Source organism: Aquarana catesbeiana, linkage group LG04 (genome assembly GCF_042186555.1).
Source record: "Aquarana catesbeiana isolate 2022-GZ linkage group LG04, ASM4218655v1, whole genome shotgun sequence".
Taxonomy (NCBI): Eukaryota; Metazoa; Chordata; class Amphibia; order Anura; family Ranidae; genus Aquarana; species Aquarana catesbeiana.
In genome coordinates this window covers 432875063-432902955 of record NC_133327.1, presented here as the reverse complement: position 1 = coordinate 432902955, position 27893 = coordinate 432875063, and the positions used below count along the sequence as shown (strand labels likewise).

Below are 27893 nucleotides of genomic sequence, written 5' to 3'. Positions count from 1 at the left end.
CGGTACAATAGCCACCCATCGAGCCCTGGCCTTGGATAGCAACCCCGGATTCCCAGGACCCACTGCCCAATATCTAGAGAGATTCGTTTGGTTGGATCTGGATCGATTAGAACCTTCTCCAGAGCCGTATTCTGTACTTGAAACTCACCGTTCCCAAACTGAGCCACCGCTGCATGACGCAGCTGAGCATAGCGGAAATGCCACGTCCTGGGTATTCCAAACTGTTCCCTCAATTGTGTAAAAGTGGACAATCTGTTGTTCTGGCATGTATGACGTAGATATTTTATACCATACTTTGCCCATAACTGTCCATCAATAGTTGCAGTATTTTAAGTGTACGAGTATTTGTTCTGGGTCTTCCATGCCACCGCCACCTCGTATGCCTTATATTCTCTGTACATTGATGATCAGGTTAATGTTGGTATTATTATATGTACTCATATATACTATGTCTTACCTAGCCTGTTGGCTTATACATCTAAATGGTGTGACCCTCTTGGTTTTCGTTTGATAAATAATGCGTTTTCCTCTTTTGTTTACCTGACTGTAAACCATAACTTTTTGAAAATAAAGGAATTAAAAAAAAATACTAGTGAAGGGGGAATGGCAGTCCCCCATCCTTATGGTTATTACTTGGCCGCCCAATTACAGCATATTGGGGGATGCGAGACCCCGGGTGAAATTCACGCCAGTAATAAAATCATGCTAGAAGGTAATCCACATAAATCCTTGGCAGAAGCATTAGAAGCAGGCTCATTTCAGCAAAAGTTGTCAACATACAAACTGGTAACCAAGGCCTGGCAGATAGCTAAAAAGATCATGGGGTACAAGTGTGTCACCGAGTTTTCACCTATATGGCATAATAAATCTCTGCGGGAGTTGTTAACCGTGGAAAAAAACATCATATGGGAGTGTCATGGTATACATAGACTAGTTCACTTGTATAGGGATAACAATTTGAAATCCTTTACAGAGCTGAGATTAGAATATGGAGTACCGAATAACACATTTTACAGTTACCTGCAGTTTAGGCATGCATTAGGTATTCAATTTAGGACTTGCCCTATGGAGTGGTGTAAAGCGCCGCTCCTTAATAAAATAGTTAAAGCAAAAACCACTAAAGGACTGATCACAGATGTATATAAGCAGTTAATGGATAAAATGTTGACCCAACAAGCAGTCTCGGGCTCCAGGGAGAGATGGGAGGCGGACAACCAGTGGAAAAGAATATTGGAATTTGGTTCGACGGTGTCTGTCTCTCCGTCACAGAGGGCCTCGCACCTCCTCCTGTTGTATAGAGCGTACTATACTCCTAAGAGGTTGTATAGGTTTGGTCGTAGACTAGACGACAAATGTCCTAGATGCTTGGGGACAGGAGATGTTATACATATGGTGTAGAGATGCCCAAAATTAGTAAGATATTGGCCTGAGGTCGTCAGAATAATAAACTCCAGGTTCAAAGTCAAATTAGAACTGGAAGCTAGAGTGTGTATTCTGGGGCTGGTAAAGGGAAATATTGGGAACACCAACACAATTGTTGCTATAGTAAGGTGTCTATACCAGGCGAGAAAACGGATAGCGCAATCCTGGCTTTCAGCAACACCCCCAACTCCAGAGGAATGGCTTAGGACAATGGATTCCTTGGTCTGGACAGAAATGACGGTATATACTAGAAAAGGTAGTTATAATAAATTTATTAAGATATGGAGTCCCTGGCTGCAAGGGCAAAGCACCTGGTACCTCTTCCGGAATTATAGAGACAAAGAAGCCCTCTTATGAGAATAGGAAATAAAGGCCCATAACGTTCGGACTGGGAGAGAGTAAACAAGTTTAGAAGAGATACAGATTGTCCCAAAACACAATAAGGCTCAGTGCTAATAATCTATATGTGACATTCGATAGATGGGGGGAGGGAGGGTGGGGGGCATAAAAGGAATAGGGTTAGGGGGGAAGGGACGGGGAAGAAAAAGGGGAAAATGCAACCGGTTCGTTAGCATATTTATATATATTTAACACTATGGGGCGTAGAGTAGCTGCTATAGAAATGTCTATTTCCTGTTTGTACTGCAATATGGTGCTTTTTGTACACTCTATTTTTTATGGTCATTAATAAAAACAATTAAAACGTAAAAAAAAATAAAAAAACACTGTTTTCGGCCGATCTATTTTGGCGGTCTAAATTTCGGTGCACCTCTAATTTATATAGTTTGTTTTAAGGTTGCACCACATTTGATGCTAATATTTGGTTTCTGAATTGTAGCGCAGCACTTTATACAAAATGTATTTTTTATCATACTGTGGAAACACGTGTCTGCAGCAGCACCATCTATTTTGCTGTCTACCTACAAACAAGATCACATATATTAGGAAGCACACTTTTTTTATTATTTCAACACAATTATAATAATGGTTGCAATACTTTGCAGGCTCCTGTAGAAGACAAATTATAAATGGACATTTTTTTACCTGCAAAATTTGTGCATTTATTAATTTTTTGTTAAAGGTGAACTTGGCTTTCAAAGCAGTATTAAACCTAAAAGGAAAAGTGTAATTAATACAGCTCACCAATTCTTGTGGTGGCATCAGTTTTATTTATTTTTTCCCTTTCTATTATCTGGTGAATCTGCCAGTAGCAGTTGTTTTTCAGGTGGCAGTTAAGAGGGTTGAGACAACCCATTCAACACTAACACGGGTGCTTACAATGATTTTTTTTTTTTTTTTTTTTTTTTTATGTAAGCCTTTTATGTAAAACCTTTATTGCAAAAAGGAAAAAAACTGTTGCGATAACTGCTTAAAAGGGATAGCTATAGTTCAGCTTTAATTTGCTATCTAAATCTACTAGTCCATCTAAGACTACCCTCTCCAAATAATGCTGCTGTCTAAGGGTGTACCCGTTGCTCCTCCATAGGTAGAAGAACCACCCTCAAAACAGGAAGTGTGTTACTGGCAGGATCACTAGAATAAACAAATGGAAAAAAATAATTAAAAAAAAAAAAAAAAGTTTAAAAAAAAGAAAATAAATGCAGCCACCACTTTGAAGGACTGGTAAGCTGCAACAAAACCGTTTTTGCTTTGGGGTTTATTATTGCTATAACTACGGTATTTTACCAACCAGGAGTTAAAGCAATCAGTTGCAGCATCATTTCAAAACTAGCCAAGTGTTACGCATTACCAAGATTAAGGGATAAACACATTTTAACATTCAAGCAAATTAAGCAGTTTGCAAGTGTAATGGCATACCTTTTTCTTTTCTTTACATTTAGGAGCCATCAACAAGACACTAGCCAATTCAAATCTCCTTCTGTTTGCTTAAAGGGGCATGATCATGAAACATTAAGCGGAGTTGCTCATAAGAACTTTATTTTAGGAAGACCCGAAACATGTAGAATGATACTGTAAGTAGTTCCCACACCCATTTCCACCATGCTTTTTCTGGAGCTGTGACTAAGCCATGCCAAAGTTGGTCTTCTAGCATTTTCAGAAGGTGGCCTACAATGGCAGCCCCCGTACGTCTCTCAGAACAGAGTCACTTTAAACAGAACAGATATCTAGTAATGACCATTTAAAAAGCAAGGCACATTGGAATTCCTTTAGGCATGCATCATTCTATAAGGCTGCTTGCAATATGTTTGATGAATCCACATCAGCTGATTTAGCTATAGAAAGATGAGGTATGTGCTTTTTGCAGATCCTCTTCCTAATGTAAAGTACAAAATGTGATTACAAGCAAAAAAAAAAAAAAAAAAAGCATGCATTTTACAAAAATAACTTGATGGCGTCTGCCATTTAACCAGCTATGAGAAGCAGAAAAACGTTCTTGATTTAAAGTGTACCTTGCATCAGAATGCAAGATCTGATTATTCTTTGTATCCCCCATAAAATAATGCTGTATAAAAACATGGAAAGAATAAACTTTTTTCTTACACAGCTGCACTGTGCATGTTTTTCAAGATTTTGGATCCAAAGCCTACCCTGGATCTGATCAGCAGGCCCAAGACGTCCCCTCGTCTAGGTGCCGCAGGTGGAAGCTGAGGTGTAATGCAAGGATATAGATATAGATATATATATTTTTTCACTTTTCTCCAAATGTGTGATTCTCTTTAAAAAGTTGCACTTGGTCTTAAACATTACTGATCTACATTGAAGTCAACTGTGACATTTACACAGCACAACAGAGTTAAAGTGGTAATTGACCATTTATCATCAGGTATTTATATGGAAAGACAAGTATGAAAAGAGCAAAACTAATCAAACAGAAAAGTATACTAGAATCTGGTATTACCAGCAAAGAATGGCAATTACCTATTGACTGTGGAGAATCCATATATGGATTGCACTTTGCATAATGCCTTCGGTCAGTTCCTAGCATTACTTCAAATACTCTGTCTGACTTGATGATCCCGTTTTCTGAAAAGAATTGAAGAAAAATTGTTAATTATTCATAAACTTGCTTCTACGGAGCATTTTTAACTTTCTTGGTTTGTATTTGCATAAATGAGAAGCCGACAGCTGCTACGTGATGCTCTGAGCGGTATGAACGTTTAAAGTAGAAGTCCACCCTAAAACTAAAATCCCTGCATCTATAGACATCAACGATCTAACATTATCCTATCTAGCCCTGTAAAGAAGAAATCTGTATACATACCTGTTTTGAAACTGGTCCGACCCGATCTCCAGTGGAATGAAGCTCCGCAGAGGACACAGCCGACAACAGCTGTGAAATAAATGGGGAGTGACGTCACCCAGAGAGTTACTATGGGGCTTCCATTGTCGGATATGTTCTCTGCACCCACCTACACAGTGAAGCCGCGGTTCTCTGCGTGGCATCAGGTCGGAGCTGCTTCCCCAAAAGGTATGTATACTAATTTTTTTTCTTTACAGGGTTAGTGAGGTTAGTGTTAGATTGTGCATGTGTCTCTAGATGCAGGGGTTTCAGAGTGGACTTCTACTTTAAGGCAACATGTGCCCAGGGACAAATTCTCGGAATGTAGTCTCTTTGCTTGATGCAGTGCCCGGCCCCATTTGGCCAAAGCAACTGTCAGCTTTTCAAAGCGTTTAACAGGCTACCTGAATTGGGGCTGAATTGCCTCATACACCCTGCTAATATGTTCAGTGTGCATGGTGCCTAAAAATTCCATAGCATCTTCCAACAGAACAAAACACATGTAATGCAGATGTGAAATCCTCCCTATGCAGACCCAGTATTTGGATTATTATCTGTAAATAAGCCATTGGGGTAGATGATAGGCAAATAATAAAAATGTGTGTGAGGGTGGAACAGATTGGCCACCAAGAATGTGCGAAGCAGGAGAGGGCAGCAAGCTCTGAAATAACCAGAAGTTTGAGCATTTTATTTTATTGGCGACAAATTTGCTTTAATCTAATGTAACAGAAAGCACCTGGGTCTTCTAGGTAGGAGCTAGGCAGTTGCTGATGTGTGTTTAATAGCATGACTCAAATTATTGATAATCCGATAATACAATTATGGATACATTTTGAAACAAAAATGATTATTTAAAAAAACTATTAATTTTCCTTGTGCGTGGCCTTCATACTGAAAAAACTTTTATTCTGAGATTTTCATATCACTTTGTAAAGTAGAGATGGTTGTGGAAATCTAGATGCAAAAACTAGATGCAAGAAATTACAAGCGCATTTCAATCAACTACTGCAACATCATCACTGTATTTGAACTAATCTCTATTGGCTGTACAGGCAGTTCCCGGGTTACGAACAAAATAGGTTCTGTATGTTTGTTCTTAAAGCGGCGTTCCGCCCACCCCCCCCCCCCCCCCCCTTTAAAAAATAAAAGAGCAGCTACACATATGGATTTTAATGAACACATTTTTAGAAAAAGGTATTCCTAAACCTCTATTAAATAAGGCTTTTCACAGAAACATGCAGTGACTTTACTTACTGTTCAGAGATTGAGAAATGGAACAAACAAATGCAACTAGATTTGTCACAGGCTATAATGACAAACATAAAATAATTACCCAGGCCATTTGTAAACACTGGAAGATTTTGCAACTAGATCCTAAACTCATGCATATAATACCCAGTCCTCCTCAAGTAACTTTTAGGAGATCCAAAACACTAAAACATACTTTGCTCCCAGTAAGCTTAAATCCCTTAAAAAAAAACAAAACAAAACAAAACAAAACAAAACAAACACACACACACACACACACACTACAGACATCCGCTCTTACTTTGATCACAGAACTGGGATATTCCAGTGTCATAAGTCCAAGTCTCACTTGTCAGTTTATATCTCACGGGAAATCAAAAAGGGTAGAGAGTATATAATTAAACAATTTATTACTTGCTCATCTGAATTTGTAATAGGTTTTTTATAACAGCTTACCTGTAAAATCTTTTTCTTTGAAGTACATCACAGGACACAGAGCCATAGTAGTTGCACGCCCTAAGACAAAAAGTGCACTCCCTATATAACCCCTCCCACTACTGGGAGTACCTCAGGTTTGTAGCAAAGCAATACACATGTATACCAAAAAGAAGGGAGGGACCTCTTCGTCCCGTGATGTACTTCAAAGAAAAGGATTTTACAGTTAAGCTGTTATAAAAATAATATTTTCTTATCAAACATCATGGGACAGAGCCATAGTGGATACTATGTGGGATGTCCCATAGCAATGCCAACTGAAGGGAGGCAGACATAACAAAAGTTGGGCACCAAGAGACTAGAGGATTTATACTGCAGCCTGCAGTACACTGCGCCCAAAGGCGATATCCTCGTGACCTTTTACATCTACTTGATAGAATCTGGTAAATGTATGGACTGAAGACCAAGTTGCGGTCTTGCAGATCTGAGCCATGGCGGCTTGGCGATGCACTGCCCAAGAAGCACTAACAGCCCTGGTGGAGTGCACTTTAATATGAAAAGGAGGAATTTTCCTCTTTAAACCATAAGCTTGAACAATCACTTGACGAATCCATTTAGGAATAGTAGATTTCAACACTGCCTGTCCTCTTTTAGGACCGTCTGGCAACACAAACAAAACATCCATTTTACGAATCTGAGCGGTCACTTTCAAGCAGACCTTGACCGCCCTCACCACATCAAGAGAATGTAGTGACCTTTCTTCCACAGAACGAGGTTCTGGAAAAAATGAAGGCAGAACAATATCCTGGTTTAAATAAAAACCTGACACTACCTTCGGTAGGAATTTAGGATGAGGCCACAATACAACTTTATCCTTATGAATAATCAAATATTTTTTCATGAAAGAGCAGCCAACTCTGATACTCTTCTTGCAGAAGATATGGCAACCAAGAAAATGATTTTCCTCTACAAGAGGACTAAGGGAATATCTTGTATTGGCTCAAAAGGCTGTTTTTGTAATGCCGACAGGACTAAATTTAAGTCCCAAGGGTTTAGGGGTGACCTAACTGGAGGATTAATCCGCGTTACCCCCTGAATAAAGTTACGAACCAGAGTGTGTGAAGCAAGTGGTCGTTGAAAAAACACTGATAGGGCCGACACCTGGCTTTTGATAGTACTCAAGGCCAGCTTCATTTCTAATCCCATCATCTGTAGGAATTCAAGGATCCTGGGGTGCCAACCCCTGGATTCACACCATTAGACTTATGCCTTCCAGACTCTATAGTATATGACTCTGTAGGCTAGTTTCCTAACATTAAAAGTAGAAACTACTGAAGCTGACAGCCCATGGTCTTTCAGAATGTGGGTCTCAATAGCCAAATGTTAAATTTAGCGTTTGTAAAGGTAGGATGGAATACCGGACCTTGCGAGAGAAGGTCTGTCCACAGTGGTAGAGTCCAAGGGTCCCCTACCGCCATCTTTATGATCTCGGCAAACCAAGATCTCCTGGGCCACGAGAATGACCTCCTTTCCTTCTTGCTTGATCCTGCAAAGAAGGCGCGGAAGCAGCAGAACAGGAGGGAATGCATAGATCAGTGAAAACTGATCCCATGGAAAAACCAAGGCATCTGTTCCGTATGCTAATGGATCTCTTGTCCTTGACACAAAGTTGTTGATCTTGTTGTTGAACCTGGACGTAAACAGACCCACGTCCGGAACTCCCCATCTTTGACATATTGACAGAAAGATATTTGGGTGAAGGGACCATTCTCCCGGGAACAATTGGCGACTCAAGTAGTCCGCCTGCCAATTCTCTAGTCCTGGAATGAAAATTGCTGATAGGCAAGGAATGTTGTTTTCTGCCCAAGATAGAATATGATTCACCTCTCTCTGGGCTGCGTGACTTCTCGTGCCCCCTTGGTGATCGATATAGGCCACTGCTGTGGCATTGTCGGATTGGATCCTGACAGAACAATTCTGTAGTCTGAGCGTCCAGGCCTCTAGAGCCAGGCGTACTGCCTGAATCTCTAGAATATTGATGGGCAAGGTCCTCTCTGATTTGGACCATTTCCCTTGGACAGATGCTTCTTCCAGGACTGCTTGTCAGCCCAGAAGGCTGGCATCTGTTGCTACCACCTTCCAGGTGAATGGTAGAAAGGATTTTCCTTTTTGAAGATTCCTGGATATGAACCAATTGAGGCTCTGACGCACTTCGAGGGATAAACGCATTGGGAAGTCCAGAGCTTGGACCTTCTCGTTCCAAGTTGACAGGATACTGTTTTGCAGCAGTTTTGAATGAAACTGCACATAAGGAACGGCCTCGAAAGAAGCCACCATCTTTCCCAATAACTTCATGCAAAGTCGAAAAGAAGGATTCTTCTTTGTTTTGACCAACTGAATCAGTTTTTCTTTATGGGACCGATCCTTTCCTGGGGCAAAAACATCTTCTTCTGAACTGTATCTATGATCAGCCCCAAGTAATGCAATCTCCTTGATGGTTTTAAGGAGGATTTCTTTAGGTTGAGAATTCAACCTAGGTATTCCAGGTAGCTGACTGCGGTGACCAAACTTTGGTTTAAGCAGGCTACCGACTGATCTATCAAGACTAGATCGTCTAAGTGGGCTAGTATCGTTATACCTTGAGCCCTTAACCTGGCTAAAGGAGGAGCCAGGACCTTTGTAAACACTCGAGGTGCAGTAGCTAGACCGAAAGGCAGAGCTACAAACTGAAAATGAAGATTTTCTACCTCGAAACGTAGAAATTTCTGGTGAGCGGGGAAAATTGGCACATGGAGATAAGCATCCTTGATGTCGATTGACTCCAGAAATTCTCCCCCTTGTGGGATGGAGACTACTGATCGGATTGACTCCATGCGAAAGGAGCGTATATTCAAAAACTGGTTTAGATCTTTGAGATCTAAAATGGGTCTTTCATCCCAGTTTGGTTTCGGAACTGTGAAAAGGTTTGAATAAAACCCTAATCCTTGCTCTTCAAAGGGGACCACCGATATCACTCTTTGAGACAAGAGATGATCCAAAGCTAGAAAGAGACCTTTTTCACTGGATCTCTGGGAACGTTTGATCTGAGAAAACGAGGAGACGGGAACTCTTGGAACTCTAGTTTGTAACCTAGAGAAATTGACTAAGCCACCCATCTGTCTTGACATTGTTCCTCCCAGACCCTTGAAAACTGTAGAAGCCTTCCCCCGCCCCCTCGAGTGAGCGGGGGCACCCTTTCATAAGGAGGCTTTAGTGTTTTGTTTTGTGAGTTTCCTCCCCCAGGTCCTCTTTTGGCCCTGGGACTGACCCTGAGGTTTACATCTTGAACCTGACGGTGGAGGCCGTTGTGACTGCCTGGAGGCTGACGTTCCCGGCACTGGAGATGAAGCATGTTTAAAAGAAAAATGCTTCTTAAATCGGTAAAAGGGAACTTTTCCCATTAGAAATTCTTTGGATATATTTATCCAGATTATCTACAAATAACCATTCACCATGAATTGGGAAACTGGCCAAAAGCTTTTTGCATGGCGTTTTGGCTGACCAATTTTTCAACCATAGGATTCTACGCACATGTACCAGCCCTAGCATGAGCCGTGAGGCCTGGAGAATACTATCTTTCATAGCATCTACTGTAAAACTCAACGCTTCTGATATCCCGGCCAAATCCTGGGCCTGCTGATCAGGAATAGCCTTGAGCACCTCTATAAACTGGTCCTTTAAGGACTGAGATACATCGATTGCTGCCAGCGCAGGCTGAACGACTGAACCTGCGAGCAAAATATAGTTTTTAAAAAGGAATTTCAACTTCTTATCTGTTGGATCCTTTAGCATATGAGCATTGTCTACTGGACAAGTCAGGTTTTTATTTACAGAGGATGTAGCAGCGTCAATTGCCCATTTCTTATAGAACTCTTCCTCCATAGGATAAAGTGTTGAAAACTTTTTCAGAGGAAAAAACTGATTATCTGGGTGCTCCTACTCAGAATACATAAGCTTTTTTAGCCATGAATGGATAGGAAAAGCATGAACAGATTGGGGAGGCTTTAGTGAACCCAAACCAGAAGTGGGCTCATCGACTGACTGCGTTATTGGCAGTAAAAATGTGGAGCGAACCAATTTAGTGAGAGACTGTATCAACAACCTTTCCTGAGAAACTGATCCTTCCGTATTAGGTTCTTCGGAAGAGGAGAAATCAGCCTCTTCCTGGTCCCTTGAGAGAAATTCGTCATCTCTCGTCCCTTGTTCCTCAGCATGAGGGTCCTGAGCAATGGACCTGCTACGCTTAGTCCCACTTTGAGATGTGATTAAAGCATCAATTTTTTTCTCCAAACTTAAAATGGTTGAAGAAAAAACCTCCTTAGTAATATACACAGGGGCTGCAGTGTTAAGAGCAGCTGCAACACTTGCCCCTCCTGAAGGCTCACTCTGACCAGCCATATTACTCTCAGGAGAGGATGCCATTGTTTCAGAGATGATTCTTAGGGCATGCTAGTGTCCATCACCTGAAGGTGGCCTATAACCCACATAGTAACTACTATGGCTCTGTGTCCTGTGATGTACGATAAGAAATACATACTTCACTGTCCATATAAATCTACTATATGTTGGTCGTACCATAGGAACATTACGCAAGCGTGTGGGTGAACATAGGGGATTCATAAAAGGTGGCTGTGACAAGCATAGCGTCCCAACACTTTTTAAACACACCATAATATTGATAATACATTTCTTGAAGTTATGGCAGTTGAATATATTACAGACAAAACACTGACAGATAATGAGAAATATGCCCTATTTTGCAGGAAGGAGGCTTTCTGGCTATTCAAATTAAACACTTTGTCCCCCAACGGATTAATCAAAGAGCTAGAGTCCAATAATTTAATATAGGTATCCAAAACTTCTAGCATTGTGTACAGGGGCTGACCATTATGGTCTATTTGTTTGTTTTTTTGCTTAATTCTTAAAGATATTATGTTGTGTGTCCCCTCTTGGTATGTGGGAACTAGCATGTACATGTTTGGCTTTAACATATGGTTTAACACATGGTTATAATCATTTTTCATTTATTAAAAAAAAAAAAAAAAAAAAAAAGAGAATCTGTTTTCTTAGCTCTCATTTATGAATTTTTTATTACTATAAATATATATTATACACACACACACACAGGCATACGGATTTTGGATTTTTCTCACTTAACTTGTTCTTTTACATAACAATCTAATTTTAATTAATTTCTCATGTGAGGTCATAACATTTTATTTTTAATTAAGTTTATGGACACAATTTTGTTAATCAAGCCGGGTAGAAATGGGTTAAGTTTTCCCAGAGAGATCAGAGATGTGTTACTGCCAATTGAAGTATCCAAGCTCCCTCAGATATTTCCGGTTTTTAGTCCATTTAATCTTGATTGGGCGCAAAACATGATGTCAAAGCAACGGGACCAACGCGATCGGCTTTCTCTCCAAGTGCCCTTACTCCTCGACTTCAGCATTCATCTGTCGGCGTGGCGAGCGATGTCATCGTCAGACGCCGTTTCCAGTGTTGTCTCCAAGGGGTGAATTGCCACAGCCGGCGGTTGTTTACCTCCCCAGTACCGCTATGGCCATCCACTCAATGTCTTCTAAAAAACAGGTACCCGCTCCCCCCTGAAAGGTGCCAAATGCCACTGGAGGAATCAGATAAGTGTAAGTTACACTTTTGGGTGCAACTTTGCCTTACGTTGAATTTGTATGCAAGTTGGAACAGGTAAATTTTTTTGATTGATAACGCTTCAGTGGAGAAAGCTTTTTCACATAACTCTTTCATGAGTGAATTTCCCATCCAAAGGGTAGATTTTCCTCTCACTTCCTGTGGTCTCCTTCATTTTGTAAGTATGAGTCGGATGTTTGTAACTCGGGGACTGCTTGTACTTAGAATTCGGCTTTAAATGGGCAAAACATTTGGCGATGCTGTCACAATACAATTGATTAGAGCTTATCTGTGGGGAAAAAAAAAAAAATAGGACTTTTGTACTAGCCTTAAAATCCTCTGTGTTCATTGAAGGGCACAGAGTGGAGATACCCAATCACTGACTATTGGGTTATGTTGCCACCTTCAGGAATAGGACACCAGACAAAAACCCACATACAACCTACACAAACGGATGGTGGTCAAATGTCTCCTCGCCTCCCTACATCTGCTAGAGGCAGCTTAGTCTTAAGCATTACATTGAGCAGGTGGTTCTCAACCCTGTCCTCAATTACCCCCAACAAGCCATGTTTTCAGGTTTTTCATCATCTTGCACAGGTGCTTTAAATCAGAATCAATGACATGGTATTTCGGACATCTATTTTATCTAAGAGAAATTCCCAATTATGGCCTGTAGTGGGTACTTGAGGACAGGGTTGAGAACCACTGACAGAACAAGCGGTCAGACAGTAGTATAACCGAAAGGGGAAGGAAAGCTTCATCCCTCGCACCAGATAGGGCATGCATTCCTAGCTTTTAACAACCTGGGAAACACCGATTTAAGACTGGTACACACTATAAGCTTTTTTTCATTCAAACCCAGCAGTCTGAACAAAAAAACCTGACAGATTGCTGTACGAGCACAAGCGATGTTAGTAGAGCAACCTCCCCTGCACTAACACAAGCAACGTTAGTTACCCCTGGCACAGATTCTCTGCCCCCCCATTGGCTGCCAGCTCTGATTTTCCAGCATGCCTGTTCGACACAAGGGCTGCACACACAGGCCAAAAGTTCTGCCAAACTGACCATTTTCAGCCCATGTGTACCCAGCATTAAAGAGTCCTTTCCTGACCTAGGCTTGAAAAGCGAAGCCATTAAAAACCAGCAACTGAATAGCAGAATAGCAAGTCTGTTCTTGACACTAAGGATCTAGGTGGACTGGGAGACAAAAAAGGATAAATGGCACTAGAACATACAAACATGCATATAAAGAGTCCAAAGTAAATGTGAAAAAACATCCAGGGTGTGATAGTCAATAAAATTATATACATATAGAAAAATTGTATATATATATATATATATATATATATATATATATATATATATATATATATATATATATATATTCACTGAAATTAAAGATCTGATAAAAAGCACCAGCGGCAGCTCACTTGAGAGTGGAAGCAGGCAACTCTGAAAAAACAATGTAAAAAACAGCAAGAAGCGCCAATCTAAGTGCAGTATCATGAAACTTTAATGAGATAATTATAAACGGACAAACAGCCAAATGGCTACTCACAAAGATGAAATAGGTTAAGGCAAGGACAAGTAATGGGTCCAGGGACGTCCTCCTCAGATGTGGGCAAAGTGCATGGTGCAGGTTCTCCTGGAAGCGCTGTCCACGTTAGGATGTGCAAGTAGTCACCGGGGTCATCGCTGGGTGCTGGGCTGCAAAACGATGGAGGTGTCTGCAAAGACAACCAGCGTCTAAGCGGACATGGAGAGCCAGAGCCGTCGCAGTAGACAGGAACCGGAAGACAAGCGTGGAACGCAAGGCACTTAGTCCAGGAACCAACAAAGCGGAAGTGACGTATGGACGTGTTGGATGACGCGTTTCAATGCTTCCGCATTTTCTTCAGATCCGATAGGCTAATACAACAGGTGTCCTTTTATGGGAGCTATGGAGTCAGTAACTAGGCAACAGCTAAAAACAAAACACGATATACTAAATACAATAACAATGAGATGAAGAAAATTAGTTCAAAAACACCAGAAAAATGTGAAAGTGAGATATAAAAAAAGGGTAGAAAGAAAAGAAAAGAAAAAGAAAAAGAAAAACGGAAAAGGATGAATAAATAAAATAAAATAAGGAAAATTCAAAAATAAATAAAATTCAAAAAAATATATTAAAAATATATGAAATAAAATATAAAGTAAAAATAATAAATAATAAATAATATAAGAAAATTATAAAAAATTGTTGTTGGAAAAAATAAAGAAAAACCTTGGTAATAAAAAAGAGTGAAGAAAAAAATATATACATATATATATATATATAAAAAATTATTATAATAGAAATAATAAAATAATAATAATAAGTGGAAAAAGAAGAAAGAGAAAAAATGGGAAAAAGATCTGAACGAGAAATATATATAAAAAAATATATATATAAAAAAAGTGAAACCTAAAAGGGGAGCAGTTGATTAAAAACTGTATATGGGCTATAATAGTCACACATGTGTAAATGTAGGAAACATACATATTGACTATTGACATATTGACTTTTTTTTAGGTGTAGTCAATATGTATGTTTCCTACATTTACACATGTGTGAATATATGTATATATTTTTTTCTTCTCTCTTTTTTATTACCAAGGTTTTTCTTTATTTCTTCCAACAACAATTTTTTATAATTTTCTTATATTATTCATTATTTATTATTTTTACTTTATATTTTATTTCATATATTTTTTATATATTTTTGTATATTTTTAATATATTTTTTTGAATTTTATTTATTTTTGAATTTTCCTTATTTTATTTTATTTATTCATCCTTTTCCGTTTTTCTTTTTCTTTTCTTTTCTTTCTACCCTTTTTTTATATCTCACTTTCACATTTTTCTGGTGTTTTTGAACTCATTTTCTTCATCTCATTGTTATTGTATTTAGTATATCGTGTTTTGTTTTTAGCTGTTGCCTAGTTACTGACTCCATAGCTCCCATAAAAGGACACCTGTTGTATTAGCCTATCGGATCTGAAGAAAATGCGGAAGCATTGAAACGCGTCATCCAACACGTCCATACGTCACTTCCGCTTTGTTGGTTCCTGGACTAAGTGTCTTGCGTTCCACGCTTGTCTTCCGGTTCCTGTCTACTGCGACGGCTCTGGCTCTCCATGTCCGCTTAGACGCTGGTTGTCTTTGCGGACACCTCCATCGTTTTGCAGCCCAGCACCCAGCGATGACCCCGCACATCCTAACGTGGTGGGTATTCCCACGAACGAATGGGCACAAAAGAAGGGGGAGGGGGGGTTGTCCATGCACTCTCTACCTGTTATCTTGTCAAGTTGGGAAATATTTTTTTTTAGATACTGGAGGTTTATTGGATATCACGTATGGTCTGATTTGGATCTAGTGGACTACCAGCCGGTGAAATGAAATAATGAGCGGTAAAATTAAGGTGTTGTCATGGAATGTGAGGGGGTTGGGTGATAGGGGGAAGAGACGAGCAGTTTTTGAAGCAATTGAGTTTTAATATTTTTGCAGGAGACCCATCTTGAGCAAGACGACAACGCTTTTTGAAAGATCAAGCGTCCCGTATCAAATTCATGCTGTATACTCCACCTATTCCCAAGGCGTTAGTGTCTTAGTCTCTCGCTCAGTACGGTTCTCATGCAAAGAGTGCTTTAAAGACCCAGAAGGTCGGTGGTATGTGCTATGGTGCTCATTAAATAATAAAAACTTTGTGTTGGTGAATGTTGCTCCCCCATACAATGATGAAGTGTTGAAAAATGTCTTTAGGAAAATGGTACAGTGGCAGAATTTACCAACCCTAGTAATGGGAGATTTTTGGATAAATTGGTTCTTCCAAAACTTAAATTAGAAGAAAGAGAATTTCTTGACAGTCCCATATCCCTGGAAGAGCTAAAACAAGCAGTTGCACAGACCCATAATAAAGCACTAGGGATGGACAGACTACCAACAGAAATTTATAAAAAATTTGGTAAGATTTTGCTGCCAGAATTATTAGAAGTAGTAAATGACGCTTTCCAGAAACAAAAACTTCCAGGGTCAATGCAGGAAACGATAATAATAGTGATTCCGAAACAGGGTAAGGACCCAATGTTACCCGAGTCTTATCGCTTTATCTCTCTCCTCACGTCAGGTTTTAAGATATTGGCTAGGCTTCTTGCAGAAAGGCTAATCAAGATATATTAACATCTTGATTCATGAGGACCAAACGGGTTTTATTCCAACAAGAGCAGCATCAACAAATATTCGTAGACTTTTTTTTAAAAATGCAGTTACCTATGGAAAATATGGGATCCAGAGTAATACTATGCTTAGATGCCCAAAAAGCCTTTGATATGGTGGAATTGGAATATGTTTGGGTTGTATTGGAGGCTTTTGGTATAGGCCCGGGATTTTTAAATGGGTTAAAATGTTATACAGGGACCAAAAAGAAAGAGTAAGAATTAATAATACATTATCTAATCTGTTTATTCTGTCTAGGAGGGACAAGGCAGGGTTGCACTCTGTCCCCACTACTGTTTGCCATAGCAGTGGAACCTCTTGCCCTTGCTATTAGACAGTCAGCGGAAATAGTTGGATTTCGAAGTGCAGGAAAAGAGGATAAAGTGGCCCTCTATGCAGATGACACTCTTATTTTCTTGGGGGATACCTCAAAGTCAATAACGGAACTTATGAGCCTCATCTCCATATTTGGGCTATTTTCGGGCTTTCAGATTAATTGAGAAAAGTCTGTATTACTACCATTAGATGAGATAAAAACCCCTCTAATAAATCAAGCTTCCCAAATTCAAATTAAGCATACAGTGAGATATTTGGGGATAGAGATATCTCGGAATGTAAATGATTATAAAAATCTGAATCTTAAACCTTTATTAGTGAAATTTAAGGACAAATGCCGAAGCTGGTGTAAGCTACCATTGACAGCGATAGGTAGAGCAAATCTTGTTAATCTTGATCTGGACCCCACAATTACTTTGTGTGTTTAATAACTCACCCGTATGGATCACAGTATTCTGGTTTAGAAAAATGTAATCTCTTTTTAAAGAACTTATTTGGAAGAAAAAACCACCACACATTAAAGTTAACAACATTAACGCTAACCAAAGAAGCTGGTGGATTGGCGATTCCCCATCCAAAAAATTACAACACTTATGGGTGGACTGTAAATTTAAGACTCTGATCCTATACAGAATTTTAGTATACAGTGATCTTGCGCAAAACCTTCAGTGTCTAAATAATAATAAACAGCATATCAAACATAAAGGTGAAGGATTATAGATAATAAAGTCCATTCATGCGATTCATTCAGTAAGCCAAGTAATGTAAATAGTGAAAAAAGTAGTCTATTAGTGGTTTTTCAGATGACACAACCGCCATCGCCAACACCTCTGTGCTCACAAAACTCTCACCTCATAGGCATATAACATAAGCCTTGGATGTCAGTCAAAAAAGGGGGAGAACAGTACGCTTTTCTTCCACAGCTACGGCTTCCCACAAAGGATTCCTCCTCACATAAAGGACATTCTGTTCACCATGAAAAGTAAACAAGCCTCTAATGGTGCATTATCACTTAAAAGCATTTATTAGACTAAAAAATGCCTGCTTACACAGCTAAAATAAAGATACCCTTCAGAAACAAATATCGGCGTTCACGCCGCCTCTCACGTCACTTCCGGTCCGCGATGTGCTCCGGCCTCGCCCGCATTATGCCACGACTTCCTCGGGGGAACCGGATTGGATGATTGATGATTATATTTATACCCTGCAGACAGGAAGTGCATCCGACACCATTTTCTTGTAGATCAACGTCAGAGAAGACAATAATGCATCAGCCATTTTCCTATGGATGCCAGATAGTTACCAAAAATGCAAATATATAAAAAGCTACATAGCTAACTGAAGCCATTTTTTTGTAGATCAACGTCAGAGAAGACAATAATGCAGCGGCCATTTTCTTATGGATGCCAGATAGTTAACCATAATGCAAATATATTTCTTAAAATCCAAGCTACAATAAACATCATCCCGAAACGGATGGAATAAATCTTTAATACTTTAAGGTTATGAAAAATAAAATTTTTTTAAAAAATTGACATGGGAAATAATTTTAGTTTTAAGTCTTAATTAGGTGGACATAATTCCGTTGTCCAAACGGAGAAGTAATCATAAAATTAGATCTTTGAGCCAGAAAGAATCAAAATGGATACAGAAAACTTTAGTGCCTGATGGATTAAACGTTGAGTATGATCTCAATTGTTTTATTAGCAATTATTGATTTTTTTCTTCTTTCCTGACTTGTCTTGGACATTTTTGCTTCTATGTAAGCCTCACATTGCATTTCTGGTGTGCGTGTAGTTGCTTAGTATCCCACTTCATTTTTTACTCATATAGTCCCTCCATTGATCTGTTTGGACAACAGAATTATGTCCACCTAATTAAGACTTAAAGTTCTAATTTTTCCCATGTCAATTTCTTTTTAAAATTGTTTTATTTTTCATAACATTTATTAAAAGATTTATTCTATCTGTTTCGGGATAATGTTTATTGTAGCTTGGATTTTAATAAAATTGGCTACGAAGAATTTTATATATATGCATTATTAACTAACTATCTGGCATCCATAGGAAAATGGCTGTGGCATTATTGTCTTCTGACGTTGATCTACAAGAAAAAATGGCGCTGGATGCACTTCCTGTCTGCGGGGTATAAATATAATCAAACATCCAATCCGGTTCCCCTGAGGAAGTCACGTGATATAACGCATAGAGTGTGGCCGGAGCACATCGCGGACCGGAAGTGACGTGAGAGGCGGCGTGAACGCCGATATTTGTTTCTTTTAAAGCGCATCTTTATTTTAGCTGTGTAAGCATGCATTTTCTAGTCTAATAAATGGTTTTAAGTGATAATGTACCATCAGAAGCTTGTTTACTTTTCATGGTGAACAGAATATTCTTTATGCAAGGAGGAATCCTTTGTGGGAAGCCGTAGCTTTTTTGATTGACATCCAAGGCTTATGTTAAATGCGTATGAGGTGAGAGTTCTGTGAGTACAGAGGTGTTGGCGATAGTGGTTGTGTCGTCTGAAAAACCACTAGACTCCTCTTTTCGCTATTTACATTACTTGGATTACTGGATGAATAACATGAACTGACTTTATTATCTATAATCAATCACTCACATTTATGTTTGATATACTGTTTATTATTTAGACACTGAAGGTTTTGCGCAAGATCACTGTATACTATACTTCTGTTTAATTGTGTAGTTGTGAACACTTTAGGTTTTGCAGCATTCCATATATATATATATATATATATATATATATCTATATCTATCTATATATCTATCTATATATCTATCTCTCCATCTCCCATACAGAGTTTGCTACTGTCAGTATATGACGCTTACCCACCGATTTCTCTATTGGAGATGAGAAATCAATTGTCTGATAAAAGATTTGTTACAGGTAAGTTGTTTGACAAGGTATGGTAGGAAATGAAAAAAAAAAAAAAAAGAAAAGGAAATAAAGGGTTACACGTTATATACCCCAATATGGAATAATAGTAGTTATGGGGAATTGATGAAACTGGATGGGTTTGAGATATGGAGGCTCAAGGGACTAAGGTATATGGTACAACTATTCCAGGAAGATGTGATGAAAACCTTTATTGAATTAAGAAATGAATATAATATCCCAAATCAAAGATTTTTTTCAATTTTTACAGCTTAGGCAAGCATTAAAAGCACAGGGTCGATCGCATGAATTGAAATTGAATAAATCAGTGGTAATAGCCTTGTTGGAAAAGAAAACAAATAGAAAAAAAGAGTTTGATATCACAATTATATGAAATATTATATGATAAATCTAAAGGAGCTGTGGACATACCAGCAAGGTCAGCTTGGTCTTGGGATATAGGGCCAATCTCAGCTGAACAGTGGGCACGGGCATTGTCGGCAACACACCTGGCATCCCTAGCCTCAACACAAAATTTAACATAATTATTTATTTTACATAGTATGGTCCACTACACACCAGAAAAACTATTTTAATGGAAATGCAAAGATACAGTCCTATGTCCCAGATGTAAAGGGAGCCCTGATAATTTAATACACATGCTATGGAGATGTCCTAAACTTCATTGTTATTGGCATGAGGTGGTATTAACGATTAACGTTTTTGGGATCGGGTTGTCTCTAGAGCCGGGGGGGATGTCTTATGGGTATCCTGGATGAATTGGGAATCCTGGTTGAATACACAATATCAATAACAAGTAGCCTATTTCAGGCTCGTAAGCTTATAGCGCAAAAGTGGACATCACCATTTCCACCTACAGCAGCAGAATGAAAAATACTACATTTAATCGGCGTATAACACGCACCCAAGTTTAGGAGCGCATTTTAAAAAGGAAAAAAAAAAACTTTTAGGAGGGAAATTTAAGGAAAACAACTTACATTTAAATGCCAATCAATGCAGCCTCATCAGTGTCCATCTGCAGCCTTGTCCATCATTGCAGAATGATCAGTGTCCATTTGCAGCCTTGCCCATTGTCATAGGCAGCCTTGCCCAGTGCCGTTTGCAGCATTTAATTGTTTAAATTTGCCGCCGAGATAGACTGAGCCGAGTGTACTGTGTACTCGGCTCCGCTCGCAGTCCCACCATTGGACGGAGTGTTATGTCCATCATAGGAGCTGGGCGGGACTGCAAGCAGAGGCGAGCACTTAGCTCGGTCTTTTTCGGCAGCACTCGCTCCTCATCCTCTCAGAGACAGCAGGGAGGCGGGATGGCGTGACTGCGAGCGAAGCCGAGCACTCGGCTCTGTCTTTTTCGGCGGTGCTCGGTCTTTTTTGGCACACAGACAGTGGAGATCGGCGTATAACACGCACCCACAATTTTCCCCTGATTTTAAGGGGAAAAAAGTGCGTGTTATACGCCGATAAATACGGTACAAGTAAAAACTTAAATTAACCACTTCAATACAGGGCACTTATACACCTTCCTGCCCAGACCAATTTTCAGCTTTCAGCGCTGTCGCACTTTGAATGACAATTGCGCGGTCTTGCTATACTGTACCCAAACTAAATTTTTATAATTTTCTTCCCACAAATAGAGCTTTCTTTTGGTGGTATTTGACCACCTCTGGAATTTTTATTTTCCGCTAAACAAATAAAAAAAAAAAAGACCGAAAATTTGTAAAGTTTTCTCCTTCACTGATGGGCACTGATGAGGTGGCACCAATGAGGTGGCACTGATGGGCACCAATATGCGGAATTGATGGGACGGATGGGCACTGAAAGGCGGCATGGATGGGCACTGAAAGGCGGCATGGATGGGCACTGAAAGGCGGCATGGATGTAAAGATGGATGCCAATCAGTGCCAAATAACGCCTGCCAGTGATGCCCATTGTGGGCACTGATTGGCATCTCTGAACATCTAGGGTGGCATACCTGGCGGTTCTAGAGGCGTCCCTGGTGGTCCAGTGTGGGCATTCTCGGGGGGGCTGCGCTGATAATCAGCAGACTCCCCCTGCGAGAGGAGCAGCCGATCGGCTCTCCTCTACTCGCGTCTGGCAGACGCGAGTGAGGAAAAGCCGATCAACGGCTCTTCCTGTTTACACTGTGATCAGCTGTGATTGGACACGGCTGATCACGTGGTAAAGAGTCTCCAGAGACTCTTTACCTAGATCGGTGTTGCGATGTGTCAGACTGACACACCACCGATCGCCGTGATGCACGCCCCCACGGGAGTGCGGCGGCTGTTATCCTGCTGGATGTCTATGACGCCCGGTCAGGATATTGAAACCACTTTGCCGCCATCATTTTGCTATCTGGCGGGCGGCAAGTGGTTAAGGAAAAATATACTTTTCTACATAGAGGCTGCCCAGAGAAATTTGAAAAGATATGGAGAAGATGGTCAGATTTTTTGGACGAATGATGAGATGGGAGTATGGAGGGGGGGCATGGGGGCCAGGGGTGTTAGTAGGTTTTTTATTAACCCAATACATGCCTGGCCTATATGTTGTTTTTGCTGTTTTTGTTGTTTGTATGTAAAAGTAATAAAAAGAAAAAAGGTTTAAAAAAATAAACAAACAGCATTGAAATGTCTTCCATCCAAATCTAGTGGAGTAGAAGAGGAAGGTGTGTCATGGAAGGAAAGATATAGGCCAGTAGACGTGTGCAATTCGTTTTGGTCCGAATATAAAATTGGGATGAATTTGGGGTTTTTCGAAGAGTCGGATATATCCAAATCACCAAATAAAATAGTAACAAATTTAGTTGAAATTCAATACATTTCGTATAATCGTTTTCTAACGAATTCCACATTTTTGGAACGATACGATTTGGGATCGGTTGAAAAATGATTGACTGATTAGAATTCTGTGTGAATAGCTGGTTGTTAAGGAGTGGGCCAGGAAGTAAGGTGCCGTGTCCTGGTATGGCTGGGGGGGGGGGGGGCCCACAATGTTTTTTTTCCAGAATTTTCTATTGCGCCATTCTCTTATTTACATTTCAGCTCTCAGCTGGGAAGCCCGCTGACAGCTGATGAGTCATCACTTGTTAAGGACACGGCTGCGGCTTCCTAGCCCGCTTCTTAACAACCAGCTATTCTTCACACAGAATTTTAATCAGTCAATCATTTTTCAACCGATCTGAAGTTGAACCATTTAGAATTTGTTGGAAAATAAACAAAATTTAACAAAACTAAACGAATTCTGAAACGAATCAACAAAATGAAATTAGTAACATAACGAATCTATCCGAAAAAAAAAATTTTTCCGTTCTGTACATGTCTATATACCAGATTAACAATCCAATGGAGCAACTACAGCATCACGCAAAAGCTGGAAGTCAGGAGTTCAATGCCTAATGTCTCACACTTGTGATAAAGATGCTATACACCTCCAGGTGTAGGACTACCCCCAAATCGAGGCCCTGGTGGTGGGGGGGTTCTGCTTGTCAACGGTCTACTATTTGAGTGTAAATGGAAGACCAGGTTGCAGTATGGTCCTGCCAAGGACAGAATCCCTTTCTATTTTGCTTGCCACATCCATATTTTGGGCTTCTCCCTATAGGCTGATGCATGCTACTGTTGGCGTAAAGTGGAAAGCCTGGAGTGACTCTTTAGCCAGGAGGTCCTACATTGCTGGAAACCACTGAATTGCATGCACCTGTGATACTCAGTCACAATAAGAAACATTTGTGACCCATGGGAAGTGAGACTGGTGTACCTGGCACTCCTGGAACTGAGATTCCATGAACTATCAAATGCTAAAGTACATGGGGCACTGGAAAAACAGCCCATCAAGGCTCAGCAGCAGCAAAGTAAGGGTGCCAGGAGTGATATTATCACATGGCTCCCGTAAGTTTGACTCGAACATCGGGTGTTCGCCGAACATTATGGGGTCATCAACATAGACAAGTCCAAATGGACTCGAGCAGCGCTTGTGAGTATGATAAATGAATAATCACTATGGTAAAAAATAAATCATACATAAAAGGTCCATAAATCAATTAAAGTCCATAAAATCAATGTAATCAAGACATTCATTAATGAAAACGGAAGATTCCTTTTGGAATTAACTCCTTTTAGAAGGCAAAAGTCTCCTGCAGCAAACTATTCCAGAGAGGACAGCTGTTTACCAAAACTGTTCCGATCCCCGTGTGGATCCCCAGTAGGAGACGCTGTATAACCTGTGCTTTGCTGATGTTTTGTGAACACCGTATATCTTTTACACATTTTTGTAAGTGTACATCTGGAAGTGGGGTTTATTCCCCTCCTCTTTGTTTTTTACAATAAAATTGATTTAAACGGAATTATGCTATGTCCGATCCTTCTCCCTTGTTGCTTATGTGATTGAATGATTCGAGCGAGGTTCCATCTCGGACAAGGGAAGGAGGATACCGGCTGGGATTTCTATAGTTTTGGTTGACATACACGCTAAGATCAAGCTCTTGTCTGGTAAGTTTCACTAGAAGGGGGTTCTCTTGCACACCCCCTCTCTTCATTTGAGCATGTGTGGTGTCTGGACTCTCTCCTTTGTTTTGGTAAACAGCTGTCCTCTCTGGAATAGTTTCCTGCAGGAGACTTTTGCCTTCTAAAAGGAGTTAGTCCCAAAAGGAATCTTCCGTTTTCATTAATGAATGTGTTGATTACATTGATTTTATGGACTTTAAATTGATTATATGGACCTTTATATATGATTTTTTTTTTACCATAGTGATTATTCATTTATCATACTCACAAGTGCTGCTCGAGTCCATTTGGACTTGTCTATGTTGATGATTGCTTTTCTTTTCCCATTTAGGAAAGATTCTTTAAGGCAGCAGCTGTTGCCATTCAGGTTGGCCACGAAAAATCATATTGGTCTCAGATAAATTCATTTCCCCTTAAGCGCTTGTCATATAGGGAGACATTAGGCCTTGTCTCATTTACATTTCATTAGGAACATTATGCGGTGTTCGCGGCAAATTCGAAAGCTGCCGGAACACTGTTAAAGACTATGGGACATTAACATGAAAAATCAAAAGTGCTAATTTTAAAGGCTTATATGCAAGTTATTGTCATAAAAAGTGTTTGGGGACCTACACCTTTTTTTTTAATTTGGCGCAGGGTTCCCCTTAATTTCCATACCAGACCTGAAGGGCCTGGTATGGATTTTGGGGGGACCCCCATGCAATTGTTTAAAAAATTTTAGGTTCGGGGTTCCTCTTAACCCCTTCCCGCCGAGCGTATGCAGATGTGCGTACTCAGCTTTCCGGGGTTATATGGGGATGATGCCCGCAGCTGCAGGCATCATCCCGGTACCGTTGTTTAGAGCGGGCGATCGGCTATCAGAGTATAACAACCGATGTGGCTAAAAGCCGCTCAGCTGTTATACCGGAGGAGCGGGAGGGGACCTCCCCCCTCCCGCCGCTTTTACCAGGCCTCCCGTTCCATCGGGAGGCCCGATGACCAATCGGCCGCCTCTGGCAGCTGGGGGCAGGCTGGAACAAAGCTGTGGACAGCTTCGTTCCAACCTCCTAATCGTAAACACGGAAGCGACGTCACTTCCCGTTTACTTCGGTGCCAATGGCGCCGGTTTAAAAAAATACACAGTATTCAGAATCGCCGTTTTCGGCGATCTGAATACTTTGAAGTGCAGAGGAGAGGTCGAGGGTCTTTTAGACCCCCGATCCCTCCATAAAGAGTACCTGTCACTGCCTATGTTTACATTCCTTGTGACAGCAATAAAAGTCATCAAAAAATTTTTTTTTTTTTTTTAAACACAATTTATAAATATAAAAATAAAATAAATAATAATAAAAAAAAAATTTTAAGCGCCCCTTCCCCGCGAGCTCGTACAGCAAAGAAAACGCATACGGAAGTCGCGCCCACATATGTAAACGGTGTTCAAATCACACATGTAAGGTATCGCCGCGATCGTCAGAGCGGGAGCAATAATTCTAGTACTAGACATCCCCTGTAACTCTAACCTGGTAACCGTAAAAAAAAAAAATTTAAAGCGTCGCCTATGGAAATTCTTAGGTACCATAGTTTGTCGCCATTCCACGAGTGCGTGCAATTATAAAGCGTTACATGATTGGTATCTATTTACTCAGTGTAACATCATCTTTCACATTATACAAACAAAATTGGGGTAATTTTATGGTTTGGATTTTTTAAAATTCATGAAAGTGTCCCTTTTCCCAAAAATTTGCGTTTAAAACAATGCTGCACAAATACCGTGTAATATAAAATATTGCAACAATCTCCATTTTATTCTCTAGATTCTCTGCTATATATATATATATATATATATATATATATATATATATATATATATATATATATATATATATATATATATATATATGTTTGGGGGTTCTAAGTAATTTGCTAGCAAAAAATAAGGATTTTAACTTTTAAACACCAAATTTCAAAAATAGGCTTAGTCATGAAAGGGTTAATATTCATACCAGACCCAAAGAGTTTTTTTTTCAATGAGTATTATCTATATTGCCGATACCCGACAATTCATTACAGCGGCGATCAGTTTTAATCACTTGCCGCCCACCATATAGCAGAACGACGGCGGCAAAGTGGTTTCAATATCCTAACTGGACATCAAATGACGTGATCAGGATATTAAGCAGCTGCGCACCCCCGAGGGTGTGCTCTGACGGAGACTCTTTACCACGTGATCGGCCGTGTCCAATCACGATGTAAATAGGAAGAGCAAGCGATCGGCTTTTTCTCACTTGCGTCTGACAGACGCGACTAGAGGAGAGCCGATCGGCTGCTCTCCTGACAGAAGGGGTCTGTGCTTATTGTTTATCAGCAAAGCCCCCCCTCGGATCCCGCCCAGGACCACCATCATGCCACCCAGGACCACCAGGATGGCCATCCACAACGGACCACCAGGTATGCCCCCCCTAGACCCCCAGGGAAATACTAATTTGTGCCCAGGCAGCTGCCAATCAATGCCCAGGCAGCTGCCAATCAGTGCCCACTCACAAAGCCTACCACTGCCAGTGCCACCAGGGATGCCTATCAGTGCCTCATAACAGTGCCGCCCATCAGTGCCTCATAACAGTGCCGCCCATCAGTGCCTCATAACAGTGCCGCCCATCAGTGCCTCATAACAGTGCCGCCCATCAGTGCCTCATAACAGTGCCGCCCATCAGTGCCTCATAACAGTGCCGCCCATCAGTGCCTCATAACAGTGCCGCCCATCAGTGCCTCATAACAGTGCCGCCCATCAGTGCCTCATAACAGTGCCGCCCATCAGTGCCTCATAACAGTGCCGCCCATCAGTGCCTCATAACAGTGCCGCCCATCAGTGCCGCCCATCAGTGCCTCATAACAGTGCCGCCCATCAGTGCCTCATAACAGTGCCGCCCATCAGTGCCTCATAACAGTGCCGCCCATCAGTGCCTCATAACAGTGCCGCCCATCAGTGCCTCATAACAGTGCCGCCCATCAGTGCCTCATAACAGTGCCGCCCATCAGTGCCTCATAACAGTGCCGCCCATCAGTGCCTCATAACAGTGCCGCCCATCAGTGCCTCATAACAGTGCCGCCCATCAGTGCCTCATAACAGTGCCGCCCATCAGTGCCCAGCAGTGCCGCCCATCAGTGCCCAGCAGTGCCGCCCATCAGTGCCCAGCAGTGCCGCCCATCAGTGCCCAGCAGTGCCGCCCATCAGTGCCACCCATAAGAACCCATCTTTGCAGCCTTTCAGTGCCCATCAGTGTCACCTATCAGTGCCACCCATGAGTGCCCATCAGTGCCGCCTATCAATGCCCATCAGTGCTGTATATCAGTGCCGCCTACCAGCGCCCATCGTCAGTGCCTGCTCATTGGTGCCACCTTATCAGTGCCTGTCAGTGCCGCCTTATCAGTGCCCATCAGTTAAAGAGAAAACGTACTTATTTACAAAATTTTATAACAAAAGCAAAACCTTTATTTTTTTCAAAATTTTCGGTCTTGTTTTGTTTAGCAAAAAATAAAAACCGCAGAGGTGATCAAATACCACCAAAAGAAAACTTTGTGGGAACAAAATGATGTACTGAAGTGGTTAAATGACTTTTTTCTTTTAGAAATGTCATTTTGCTGCAGTACTGTTCTAAACACGGGAAAACTGTGCCACTTTACAGGAATACTAAGGACACTCCCCAGGCATGATATTTAAAGGAATATTTCATTTTTGTTTCACTTTAAGCATTAAAAAAAAAATAAAAAATCACTGCTCCCAAAAAATGGTCCGTTTTTAAAATTTTTTTTTCATTGATACATGTTCCCTGCTGGGGCAGGACCCAGTTCCCCAAACACTTTTTATGACAAGAACTTGCACAAAAGCCTTTAAAATT

At 40.6% G+C, this 27893-nt stretch overlaps 1 protein-coding gene across 1 annotated transcript in view; it reads right to left on the bottom strand.

The window, feature by feature from the left end:
- Positions 1-27893, bottom strand: part of LOC141140338 (protein-L-isoaspartate(D-aspartate) O-methyltransferase-like) — a gene marked incomplete in the record, with an annotated part of 92395 nt that overhangs the window by 43759 nt on the left and 20743 nt on the right. Inside the window, 1 exon segment of the mRNA XM_073627398.1 lies at positions 4303-4407. Coding sequence (XP_073483499.1) covers positions 4303-4407 — 105 coding nt within the window.